The 12,663-nt window shown below is 61.2% G+C and overlaps 1 protein-coding gene and 1 long non-coding RNA gene across 5 annotated transcripts in view; one reads left to right on the top strand and one right to left on the bottom strand.

Moving 5' to 3' along the window:
- Nucleotides 1–3,039: 3,039 nt before the first annotated feature.
- Cd82 (CD82 molecule) overlaps nt 3,040–12,663 on the bottom strand; it is a 33,719-nt gene continuing 24,095 nt past the window's right edge. For all 4 annotated transcript variants that reach the window (XM_021264318.2, XM_021264319.2, XM_087205647.1 and 1 more), the window contains 7 exons: nt 10,754–10,826; nt 8,839–8,963; nt 8,665–8,739; nt 5,361–5,462; nt 4,148–4,348; nt 3,986–4,069; nt 3,040–3,767 (listed from right to left, as the gene is read on the bottom strand). In XM_021264318.2, the coding sequence (XP_021119977.1) occupies nt 3,690–3,767; nt 3,986–4,069; nt 4,148–4,348; nt 5,361–5,462; nt 8,665–8,739; nt 8,839–8,963; nt 10,754–10,826 (738 nt within the window). In that variant the 3' untranslated portion in view covers nt 3,040–3,689. The remainder of the gene's footprint in view (nt 3,768–3,985; nt 4,070–4,147; nt 4,349–5,360; nt 5,463–8,664; nt 8,740–8,838; nt 8,964–10,753; nt 10,827–12,663) is intronic.
- LOC110350621 (uncharacterized) lies at nt 5,462–10,760 on the top strand. The gene is made up of 3 exons (XR_015449024.1): nt 5,462–8,083; nt 8,594–8,758; nt 10,430–10,760. It is a non-coding gene; the product is annotated as an uncharacterized LOC110350621 (long non-coding RNA).

The following is a 12,663-nucleotide window of genomic DNA, read 5'->3' as shown; positions in this document are numbered from 1 at the left end:
CGCGCTCCGCAGGGATAGGCGCCGCCTGTCCTCAGTCTTTGTCTTTCTTCCTCGCAGACGAGGGAGGCTCTGGGGCAGTGGAGAGCAGGCTGAGGAGCCACTGTCCCCATGATGTCAGCGCCCGTGTGCAGAATACATTACGGCCCCAGCGCTGCCGCGATCTGACGCGTCTGGGAGGGAGATTCATAGCCCAAGTCCCCGGTACAGCCTGAGGTCCCGCCTCGTCTCTCTCCACTGTGGAGCAGCCTGTGGCAGCTGGCGGGGGCTGAGGGTTCCGACTGGCAGATGTGTGTGGCTCCCATGCAGCACATCAGCTCAGCTTTAAAATCCTGGACCATCTCTGTCCTGGCCCTCAACCTCCCCAGCCCATCCTTCAGGGCCCTTGCTTGCCCCTCACCCCCAAGGCTGCTGCCCCTGCCCGAGCCCTGGTCCCTGGTCCCTCATCCCTGCTGTCAGCTCCCAGGCTCCTGGAGATGACAGCACAACTCCAGCCTGGTGCTGTCCTGGGAGCCACGGTACAGTGCAGCCAGGACGGTGGCCTCTGGATCTGGAAGTGTGGGGCTCGAATCCCTTTTCTGTGGACATCTGGCTGCAAGAGACTCCAGCGGGTGGGTGAGTCAGAGGAAGCAGCCTGGGGGTGCAACGCGCCCCACATAACTCCAGCATTGGCTCATTCGGCTCTGAAGGCTTTACAGACAAGTTTGAAGCCAGCTCCCACTATCTGGCTGGGGTCATACAGGAAGACGGGGTGCAGCTAGATGGAAACCCCAAGGTGGCCCCTGCTCCTCGGGGGACAGCAGAGACGAAGAGGCTCCCTGAGACACTCTCTGGCACTCCCTTCCTTGAAGACGAAGCTATGAAGACCCCCCCCCAGCAGAGCAGGACGAGGGCCACGGACACCCTTGTGACCCCTGGGCGCTTCTTCCCACCATGCAGGCCTGGGGCTCGGCAGAGAGGGGACCCCACCCTGGTGCTGCCCTCAACTGCAGGGAGCTGCAGGGACCCTCAGGGATACCAGGATGGAGACTCCTGTTTGGAATACCAGCCTCCTCCTGCCTACTTCTCCTGGGGGTCCCAGGGTCACCCTCAAGGGTCACTGAGGGCAGAAGCACCCCACCCACATGGCAGCCTGACCCGCTCTGAGGCTGGGCACCATGGGGTCTGTGTGGACGCCAGGGGCTTCTGCACCCACGTGGCTCTGGGTCCCGCGGGGGTCCTCCATTCTCCCTGTTGAGGTTCCCCAAAGCCTCATGTGCTCAGGGTTGGCGCTTGTGTACGGTGTCAGGATTACAGGGCTCTGCAGATGGCTTACCCAGGTAGGTCTGCTTGGGAGAGGCGGGCACTGGAGCATGGCTTGGCTGGGTCTATCTCCCTCCCAGGCCCCTCCCTGCTCTCTGCTTCCTGTCTGCCATGTCCCGAGCCGCCCCCTCCGCCAGGCCCCTCTGCCCTGCCGCCCTGCCTTGGAGCCAGCCGACTATGGACTGAAACCTCCAGAAACTGTGGGCCAAATCACCCTCTCCTCCTTTAAGTTACGGGTGTCCGGTACTGCGTCTCAGCGACCAGGACAGTGGCTAAGATCCTGCATCTGATGAAGGTCCTGCTTGCAGCCGGGATGGAGCTCTGTCTCCTGACTCTGCCATGGCCAGCCCCGTCCTGGCCACATCCCCTGTCCCCCTGCGGACTGCCCTCAGGGCAGGGCAGGCCCTTGGGGTCACCCAGCAGTTACAGGTTCCTGGTTCCTCCCCAGCCAGCAACACTAACTCCATCCACACTGCTACCAACCAGCATTCGACTGGGCACCCTGGGGGCTCATTTGTGCTCTGGTCCAGTGGCTTCTTCTTGAAGTGCTATTAAGGTTTGCATGTTTGGGGCCAGTCCTGAATTCTAGATTCCAGCCAGGCACAATTCTCCTAGCAGCTCCATGTGAGGACATCTTGGGAAATGACAGTTCTGTAACTGGCAAACTTCCCCTTTTCTCTTCGGCCACCAGGAAGCTCAGAGGCAAACTGGTGGCTTAATATAACAGTGTGTACTCAAGGGTGGTAACTGCACTCAATCTGCAATCCAACTAGACTGATTGCTAGGCAGAGCTGAGAAGGGGTCTAAAGTTGCAGTGAGTGACGCTAGCCCTTACAGCTGACCAGGATGCATCTAGGCTAAGGAAATGAGAACTGTGAGCAGTTAGTGAGGTCGCTCGAGTGATCTCCAGGTTAAGTAAACCCATGGGCAACTCCGTCCTTTATTTCACCCATGCCTATACTTCCTATGAGGTTTTATATTTTCACATATGTGCTTCCTTTGTGGGACAAGGCTTTTCTGAGTGCCCCAGCCCACCTTTTTGGGGTGACAGTCCATATCAAGTCCTACCAGGGCCTGAGGATCTACAGCGATATGACTGGGGAATCGTTTTGGAGGGCTGTAAAAAATGCAGACTCCTGAGCCGGGCCTGGTGGTACATGTGGTGATCCCCACACTCGCGAGGCTGAGGCAGGAGGATCACTGAATTTGAGGCCAGCCTGAACTACATAGTGAGACCCTGTCTCAAAAAGCCAAAGAAAAAGAAAGAAAAATGCGTATTCTTTGTCCATACCCCAGACCTGCTGCTCCAGAGTCCTGGCGCCCTGGGGTCTGCAGTCACAAATGCGCCCAGGGAACCACAGACACAGGTTTGGGATAGAGTGGGGCCTGCAGTAACGAGGGCCCAAGACCAAGGCGGCAGCGCCCTCTGGTGGGCCCTGCTGACACTCCTCCTGTCTGCGGCACCGTGTGTCAGAAGCCAGGCGTCCCTCCCCAGGAGGCCAGCCCGGGCTACCTGGTGAGACACATCTCAGTCCCCCCGCAAATACAGCCTCTTGTTCCATCGTAAAGGGGCCTTGGATTCTGCCCGTGTCATTCCTCACCTTTGGTGTGAGGTTTCCTTCCACAGATCCTCATAAACCTGGATGCTGCAGGCGCCGGCAGCCAGGCTGGAAGAGGGAGGCTCCGGTCACACCCGAGGGTCCTCCCCACCCCGGAAGTGACCGCCCCAGCACTTCCGGCCAGGTTGTTACAAACCCACTTTAATAGTCAGTGTCGCAGCCTGCAGTTTGTTGTACAGAACAGAGCCCACGGAGCCCACGGCCCCGAGGCACAGCCTCACCGCCCGCTGCCTGGAGGACCAGGGACGGGGACCGAGCAGGGCGGCCCAGCTTCTCCTCGGACCCGTGGGAGGTAGGGCCAGACCTTGCCGCCGGAGCAGGGCAGACCCTGTCCCCACGTGGGGCTCCCGAGGGCTACCCTCTCTCGGTGTGGCCCAGCCGGGCGGAGTCCGCCAGCTCCCGTGAAAGTGCGAGAAACCAGACTTGAGCGTCGTCGTCACCGTCAGGGAAGAAAGTTGACCACGCCGTCCTGGCGGCTCCGTCCCCAGCGCCCTCCCCGTTTGGTGGCCTGGGCCCTGCACACTGCTCTTGGCCTCCGGGCAGGGGGTGCAGCCGCCCGCGCGGGACAACGCTGAGTCCCGGCCCATGGGGAGTGAGCAGAGGGACCGCGGGGTCCCCGGGCTCAAGGCCGCGGCAGAAAGGCAGGGAGGGGGTGCAGAACCAGAAAGCCCCCACTTACGGCTGGCCAGCGCTGCTGCGGGAAGGGTGGGAGGAGGGAGCCAGGGAGCCCCCGGGGGTGGGAAATGGGCAGGGAGGCGGGACGGCGGCCCCTCAGTACTTGGGGACCTTGCTGTAGTCTTCAGAGCGGATGTGCCAGCACAGGCAGAGGGACAGGAACATGCCCAGGAGCTGTGGGGACAGGGGCGTCAAGGCGGGGCTGCCCTGGCCCAGTCCCCGCCCGCTGCCTCCATCAGGCTGTTGTGCCTGCAACCACCCTGGGATGCAGGCGGCAGAGGCCCAGAGAGGGGCAGCGCCTTGTCTGCAGCCACGCAGCCGCAGCCGGACGGGACTTGGGCCCCTGGCCGTGCAGCCCCCACCCGACCTCGCGGACAGGGCAGGGGACAGACCTCGATGGCAGCGACGCCCACACACACGCCCAGGATGACGCCCAGGTTCTCCTGCAGCCAGGCCTGCACCTTCTCCCTGCAGCCCTGCGGGGTCACAGCCGGGTCAGGCACACGCGTCTCCGCCCACAGCACCCGGGGGGGGGGGGACGAGGCTGCGCTCACCTCCTTGTACACCGGCCACTTCTCGGGGTCGTTGCCATCCTGGGTGACATTCTGGGGGCTGCAGAAGCCCGTTATCTCGGAGAAGCTGGTGTCCCCATCGCCCTTGACCTCACAGGAGCAGGGGTAGGTGACCTCGCTGCGATTCATGAGCGCTGCGTTGTCCGTCCAGTTGGAGAAGCTGACCCAGCCGCAGCACCTCACCTGGGGGGGCACAGGCTGCGTCCACGGCCACCTCCCCACCCAGGGCTGGGATGGGCCACTTCCAGGACCCTGGGCCCCGCCAGGCTGCCGGATTAGAGTTTAGGCTCTGCTCTGGCTTCTGTGAGCCAGGGGGATGTAAGTGGCTTTCAGGCGGGCATAGCGGTGCACACCTGTAATGCCAGCACTCAAGAGGCAGAGGCAGGAGGATCACTTCGAATTCAAGACTGACTTGGGCTACGTAGTGAGTTCAAGGCCACCCTGGACTATAGCGAGACCTTGTCCCCAAAAGCCAAAAAAAAAAAGAGTTTCCTTACCTATAAAAGGAGAAGGAGACACAACGGCTCTTAAAGTGCAGGCTGAGGCAGGCACGGGTCTGGCGAGCCTAATAGCTAAGCAAGGCCAGCTCTCCTTTACGGTCTACTCTACTCTGAGCTTCCAGGTTGCCAAAGTGAAAACAGTCAATTCTGCTATTCTGAAGGAGAAATTGGTCTCCTCTGGGGGAAAGAGGACTCTCCCGGCTCTGCGCATCCACAATACTCTGCCAGGGTTCCCAGGAGGACAGTGGGGTGGGGCTTTGTGGCCACCTGGGTGCTGAGTTCAGGACCAGCACCCAGCAGGGGGTGCTACGCCCTTGCAGAAGAGCCCAGAAGCAGGCAGCATTTTTTTTTTTTTGGAGCTTGGGTTTGGCTGTGTAGCTCAGGCTGGCCTAAACTCAAGCCGTTCCTCCTGCCTCAGCCTCCTGAATGCTGGGATCATAGGTGTGTGCCACATGCCCGGCTCAGGTATCAGATTTTCGCTTCCTCATTCCAGTTGCTTGGCTGCCTCCTCTCTGACAAAAAGGCTGGCACCTCCAGAGAAGGGGTCCCAGGCCATCGCATGCCCCAGCAAGACAGAGCCCTCCTGGGCCCTGCGAGGACACCTGCAGACGGGCCAGGGCGAGCAGCACGCCGTGGCCAGGTGCAGGGAGGGCCAGGGTCCCTCAGCCGGGCACTGCGGAGTGGGGCCCACTCACCTGCGCCTGTATGTAGTCCCAGGCCTCCTGCAGGCTGTCCCTGCTGCTGGCGTTGTAGTTCCGGATGACATCCGACACCACGGTGCCCATCTCCTCCTTCAGCTGTGGATGGGGGCGGGGTTGCAGTCAACTTCCACTCTGACTTCCAATGCCCCTGCCCAGTGCCCACCTCTCCTGGCCTGGCCAAGTCGCTGCTAGAGGCCTCATCACTCTCAGGAAAAATGGCAACATCCTCCACGTGGCCACCAAGACCTCTGTCCCTCTGTCCTTCCTTCCTGTACCCTTTGACACAGGGGTCTCTGCACCAGGCACACTCCTGCCCCAGGGCCTTTGCACTTGCTGTGGCCGCTGCCCAGGGCACTGCCCGCAAATATGAACACGGATCACTCCTCTCCTTCCTTCAGGGCTCTGCTAGGTGCCACTTTCTTGACCATTCTTCAAACACCTGCCCCTCCTATGTCCTCCGCCTGCCCTTCTGTTGCCCTTATCCTTCAGGGGCAAGCATGGGTGTTTTCTCCCTGGCAGAGACAAGACGTGTGGTGTGCTTCTGCTTTATCATCTCTCCTTCCCGGCTGGATGCCACCCAATGTATCTGGTGCAGGAGACCTGGCTGCCCTCTCCCAAGGGAGGGGACATTCATGGGGCGCTGCTGTGAGCCCGCTGCCTGCAGGAGGAGGGACCAGGCTTCCGGGGAGACGACCTGGGACTGGCGCATGGACCCTCGGTCCCCACCCTGCGCAGGAGTCGAGCTCCCTCTTGGTGGCCATGGTGAGAAGCGCCCAGTTTTCAGTCATGGCAAACAAGGCGGGCGAGGGACTTGGGGCAGGGGGACGCGGCCCGAAGGCCTCACGCGGGGCCCAGAGACAGCAGGCTGGGGCTGGCAGGCCAGGGTAGAGGGGTAGAGGCCTGGACCCAGGCTTGTCCAACTCCAGAACCCACGTTTTCCTCCATGAAGCTGTCCTGTTGGCCCACAGATCTTGTTCTCTGCCCCCACCGTGCTGGCTCCGCCTCCAGTCCCCAGGGGAGGGAAGGACGCCCCTCCAGACACCTCTGTGGGAGAGCCGCCTCGCCTCGCCCTCCCGCCCCTGCGCCCTCGACCTCGAAAGAGACTACTGCTACCACAGCCCGAAGCCCGGTGCGGCGGCCGCTGGGCCGCCCTTCCCCGCCCCTCCCAGGCCTCCGGAAGTGAGAAGGTGATGGGGGAGGGACTTCCACAGCGCTGTGGTTTCCATGGAGACGCGGCCTCTTCCCTTGGTCCGGAGCGTGGCCCACACAGCCGGCCTCGGGGACCAGGCGCTGGGGCTGGCTCAGCTCGGAGCCCCGTGTTGGGACGCCAGGGACGGTCACCCTGGCAACCGGGGAGCCAGCGAGACAGAGCGGGCGGGAGGGAAGCGAGCGCTCGGCTCCCAGCACCCCGCAGGCTCCTGTCCCGGGCTGCTGTGACCCACTGCGGTGTGGCACAGGCGGTGACGTGGGGTCTCACGAGGTGGGCGGCACCCATCCCTGGTGACCATAGTGGGGGCTCACCCTGTCCTCCGAGGGTGAGGACTTCAGAGAAGGGGCCAACCCAGGGCAGCAGGGCCACAGGGGGACCTGGAGGGGTCAGGAGCGGGGGCCCAGCGCTGGCCGCATCATCAGCCCAGGGCAAATGGGAAATAAAGGCCCTGCTTTTAAAATTATTAAGGGCCAGGCTTGGTGGTGCACATCTGTAATCTCAGCACTCTGGGAGGCTGAGGCAGGAGGCTTGGAAGTTGGAGCCCAGCCAGGGTAACTTAGGGAGGGACTCGGTGAGACCCTGTCTCCAAATAAAAAGGAGTGGGGATGTAGCTCAGTCCGAAGGCCCTGATCACAGCTAGCCAGCAGCAGCGACGTGACAGAACCCAGCCGGAAGTGGCTCAGGGCCCTGAGACAGCCACGGGCAAGCCACCGTGCCCACCTGATGGGGCTCACTCCTACCTCCGGGCTGAGCTCTCAGTTCACCCTGCAGCGAAACTCTTCACAGAGCTGCAACTGCCAGAGGCCCTCGAGCCCAGAGCATCATGCAAATGTGAGGCCCCTTCCAATGCTCTCAGGGCTCTGTTTGCACACTCCCGGGGACAGGGACCTCAGTACCTCGAGCACTGCCTACCGCAGGCCGGGGTTCCACAGAATTCACCTGGAGCTGTGCCCTGTGACTCCTTCCCATAGGGTTTAGCTCCTGTCCCCACCCAGTGGCCTGAGGCCAATCCAGTGACGCACACTTGTCCCATACCCTCCCCTCAGGGACCTATCACCGGCTCTCCCTGCTCTGTAAGATGTCGCACTGTCCCTTGTGATGGCCCTCAGCAGCACAATGGGCCCGCCCCTCTCTCCTCTCCCAGCCCCCGCCCTGATGCTCCTGGGGAAACCGAGGCACGGGTCAGGGCGTCCCCATGGCTGCCTCATCCCCTGGGAGCCCCGTAAGCACCAAAACTTGGGGCTTCCTGGGAGGGGAGTTTGGCTCCTCTAACCACTGGCTTCCTGTCTTCTCACAGCCAAGTGAACTTCCTCTCCTCTACTGAACCTACTGTTTCCCCTTTTGCTTTGGCTGCCGGGAAGCTCAACACTCAAGTCAGAAATAAGAGTATTCCTCTCAGCATAAGTTCTATCCTCTCTCATTTTGGTTTTAGTTGCCTTGTTAGGAGCCAGCTCCAGTTCTGGAAAACAGGCTGGGTATGGATTATAAACAAGGATATTGGATTTAGGTAAGAATGACCAACCGCCATGTAAAAATTATCAGCATAAGGGCCGGGGATTTAGCTCAGTGGCTCTGCTGCCTGCTTCACAAGCGAAAGGTCCTAAGTTTGATCCCTGGTATCAGAAAAAACTTATCAGAAGCCAGGATGCCTGGGTTTCAATCCCAGCTCTGCTACTTCCTAGCTGTGTGACCCCGGGCAAGTTGCTTAACCTCTCCCTGCTGCAGCTCTCACCATATCCCTAAGGCTTCAGAAGATGCCACGTGCACAGAGCAGGTCCCATAAATGATCTCTGGGTCAGTCACAAGTCCCAACAGCCCTTCCTGCTCCTTTCTCTCCTGTGCTTCTGTCTTGAGTTTAAAAGCTAAACACTCACTTCCCAGGCTGGTGCTGTGGCAGCCACCTTGTAACCATGAGGCGAGTGGCATACTGCTTACAAGCCATTATGGGGGTGAGTGGACTCAAAGCCAGGGTTTCCAAACTTCCAAACCAGGCTGCTGTCCGCTGTATTCTCCACAGAACGAGAAGTGTCTGTGATGGCAGAGTGGCTTCCTGCCCCTGAGGTGCCCAGCCCAGTGCGGGGAACTCACCTTGCCTACATTGAAATAGAAGAGGGTCCCGGCCACCACCTGGGCGATGAGGATGAGCAGGAGGAAGGCGAAGTACTAGGCAGAGAGGGTAGAGGTGAGTGGTGGGCACCCGCCTTGCCCCGCGCCCCGCCTCCTCCCTGCCCGGCCCCTGCCCTGCCCAGAGGGCCCACTCACCAGCCCCAGCAGGCAGCGGACCTCCTTGATGGCTCCGATGCAGCCCAGGAAGCCCATAACCATGGTGACCGCACCCACAGCGATGAAGACGTAGGCGCCCACCTGCAGGGAGCTGTAGGAGGTTTCTGGAAGGAAGGAGGGCACATGGCTTGCTGAGGGCAGGGTCACCAGGGGCAAAGCCAGCAGGCATGGCTGGGCACCAGGGTGCACGCCTGTGATCCCAGCCCTCCAGAGGCTGAGGCAGGAGGATCCCCCCGAGTTCGAGGCCAGCCTGGGCTACACAGCGAGACCCTGTCTGAACTGGGGTGGCCATCAGGGAGCAGCCTCCTGCGGCCCTTGGGGGCTGCCCTCTGTCTGTCCTCATGAGAGCGGCACCGAACCCTGATGCAGCCTGGCCTGCTGCCTGTTTAGTTCCCTCCTCTGCACCTTCCACCCCAAGGATGCAGCTGCAAGGAGGTGAGGATTTTCCCTCCTGCCTGCCCAGCATTGTAGGGGCAGCAAAAGTGTCTCCTCAACTAAGGAGCTGCGGGCTGATGGCCCAGATGAGGAAACTGAGGCCAAGTGTGCCCTGGCTGCCAGTGCTGAGCCCACCTGCTGTGCCACTCTTAGCTGGTTGCACTGCTCCCGGCCTCAGTTTACCCCGATGGACAGTGCTGGCCAGTGGGTCAGTCTCTGAGCCCTGGCTGGCTGAGGACTGCTCCCAGGGTGTTGTGACCCCAGGACTCAGGCCCTACCCAACCTGAGCCGGGTGTGGTGGGGACGCCTGTAACCCTAGCTCTCTGAGAGGCTGAGGCAGGAGGAGGGTCTCAATAGCAGTCCCAGGCTGGGCAGTTTAGTAGTGACTTAGGAGACCTTGTCTCAGAATAAAAACTAAAAAGGGCTGGGACGACGCTCCCTGCGAAGGCCCTGGGGTTACACACTCATAGTGCCAGCTCCACGCCCTCAGACTTGGCCCATGGTACAGTGCTAGATGGGTGTGGGCAGGGCCTGGCCGGGCAGAAGAGGGCGCCTCTCGCCTACCTGGAGAGTGTGGAGGCTGAGGGAGGGAACGGACCCGGGGGAAAGGAGCAACAGCCTGGCCAAGGGCAGCCACCCTGGGCTCACCTCCTCCAGGTTGGGGTGACAGGTGCGGCAGCCCATCCGGCATCCCAGCCAGGCCCCAGTTTATTTAAACCAAGCTGCTGTTTTGGGCAGGAGCTCAAACCCGGTGCCTCCTGCAGCTGCTGGGGGGGCCAGGAAGCCAAGGCCGTCCTCCGGCAGGGTTGGGCATCTGTGTACCCCCGGGGGAGCCGAGCAGCAATCCCGGAAGGCTTCCTGGAGGAGACCCCAGAGACTGGAAGGGTCCCCATCCTCCCTTGGGCTCCTTTTCGGTCAGGGCTCCCAGGCTGTGGCTCACACTGACGAGCGCGTGCTGAGGACCAAGGGCAGTCACAGTGACTTAACCTCTCTGGGCCTCCGTTTGTTTGGGACAAGGTCTCACTATGGCGCCCAGGCTGGCCTCGCACTCACTGCGATCCTCCTGCCTCAGCCTCCTGAGTGCTGGGATTCCGGGGATGCACCACCACCAGTGACTGTTTCTTCATTTGTACAGGGGACAGAACACTGTCCCGCCCCCGGGCAGGGCTGTGGGGGAGGAAGACAGCCGGACCCGAGACGCACGCCCAGCACGCCTGGCCCAGGTCGAGCTCCCTCGGGGCTCTTGCCTTTCTTACGCTGGGACGGGGACGCCGTGGTGATCGGCCGCCCAGGGCATGGCCAGTAAGAGGCTTTTCTGAGGCAGGGCGCGGGAAAGGCTCTCAGGACAAGGGTGCATTGTCTGGGCGGGGGAGAGAAAATACCCGCGGAAGTCCCTGCCGGAGCGGAGGGCGCCGGGCCCAGCTCTCCCGCCCACCCGCGCGGGCTCCAGGGCACTTACGCAGCACGTTGATGAAGCTGGAGCGGTCGGCCAGGATCCACACCCCGAAGCCCAGGATCACGGCGCCCAGGATCTGCGGGAGAAGGGTCAGTCGGTGGGCTGCGACCTGCGATCTGCGACCCCCGGGGGGACCCCTCTGCCTCCTTCTTTCTTTCTTTTGAGACAGGGTCCTGCTATGGAGTTCAGGCTGGCCTTGAACTCAAAGCTCCGAAAGGGGGGGGGGGGATGCGTGCAGCTGAAGGGGCAGGCAGGGATTTCCGTTCTGTTCCCCAAGCCCAGGGAAGGTTGGCCCACAGGGCTGGCTGTGATCCCTGCTGGGCCCCACCTCTGTCACCAGCCCTGGGCTCCACCTCCGCTTTGAATCCCTAACCTCAGGTCCAGTCCAAGGCCCACAACTTCCCCTGCCTTTTTCTATTACCAGTAAAGACCTGGGCCAGGGCCTCTCTTGGGCAAAGTGCAAACTCAGTAATCAAGATGAGCCATACTTAGCAGCAATACTTTAAAAATAAAATCAATCATTGGGCCTGGTGGCAGATGCCTGTGGTCCCAAACCTCAGGAGGCCAAGGAGGATCACCACAAGTCTGAGGCCGGTCTGGGCCGCCTAGTGAGTTCAAGACCAGGCTGAACGATAGAGTGAGACCCTGTCGCAAAAAGACCAACTAACTAACTAAATAAATAAAATTAATGCAAAAAATCTATGATGAATGATCAGACATGAATAAAATTTCCACACAATTGATATCATGGACTTTTTTTTTTGGTAGCACTGGGGATTGAACCCAGGGCCTTTACACTGAGCTACAGCCCCAGTACTTTTTAGTTTTTATTTTGTGACAGGGTTTTGCCAAGTCTCCAAATTGCCTAGGCTGAGCTAGAACTTTCGATCCTCCTGCCTCAGCCTCCCAAAGTGCTGGGGTTGCAGGTGTGTGCTACCATGCTGGTCTGGGACTTTCCTTTTGCCTTGGGCCACCAGATGGGTGGTACAGGGTCACCTCACTGGCCTCGTCCCTCAAGGAGGGCCGAAGCCGAGGCCCCCCAACCTCTCCCCCACTGTCCTCCCCTGGACCCATCACCCAGGACTCCTGGACCCTCTGGTCCCTTCTGGTCACATGGCCCTGTGCTGTCACTTTGCACACAGGGAAACTGAGGCCCTGACCTCCTCCATCAGGGCCTGGCAGGTGAGCTGTAGGGGTGCGTGGCATGTGTCCTGGGTCTTATACAGAAAGCCAGGGTCTGGGACAGGAAGGCAAATGATTCATGGGACAGAGGCAGGACCCTCCCAAGGGTCGGTCAGTTTGAGGGGTCCGAGGGGCTCTCTGTGGCCTGGGAAAGTCACCCCCACCGTGGGCAGAGTCCCCGCCCAGCACTGGCTACACCCATCTTCGAGGGCAGGGGACAGCTCCTCCAAAGGGGTGGGGGACAAAGCAGAAATCCCCTCTGGGCAAACATGACCCCAAATCCTTAGATCCCCGAGAGGGCCTCCCCACCGCCCCCTGAGGCTGATGACCCAAGTGTGGCTGTCAGGTGCGACTGGCCCAGCCACCAGGCCCCGGGGCAGCCAGGGAGGAGGCCCCGACAGTGGCCCTACAGGAACAGGCAGCACCTGGGACCCCTTCCCTGTGACCCAGGACTGGGCTGGGCCTCCCCACCTCCGCTGACCCCTGGCACTGACGGGGCACTGGCTGCCTCTGGAGTCCTTGGTCCTGGGAAAAGTGGCCAAGCAGCCATGGTGATTGGGGTCAGGAGCTGTGTGGAAGCCACAAATCCCATCCGGTTACCCTGCAAAGTTCCAGGCAGGCCTCGCCCCAGGCAGCCACGCCTGTCACCACAGGAAGCTTGGGCGCCACTGCCTGTGAGCATGGGGATGCACAGGCACCTCTCGGGGTCCCTGGGGCAGGTTCAGGGACCC

Source organism: Heterocephalus glaber, unplaced genomic scaffold, assembly GCF_053883595.1.
Source record: "Heterocephalus glaber isolate CG9 unplaced genomic scaffold, H.glaber_assembly_v1.0 deba00000594, whole genome shotgun sequence".
Taxonomy (NCBI): domain Eukaryota; kingdom Metazoa; phylum Chordata; class Mammalia; order Rodentia; family Bathyergidae; genus Heterocephalus; species Heterocephalus glaber.
The sequence above is the reverse complement of the archived record's forward strand: the minus strand, read 5'-3'. Positions and strand labels throughout refer to the sequence as shown.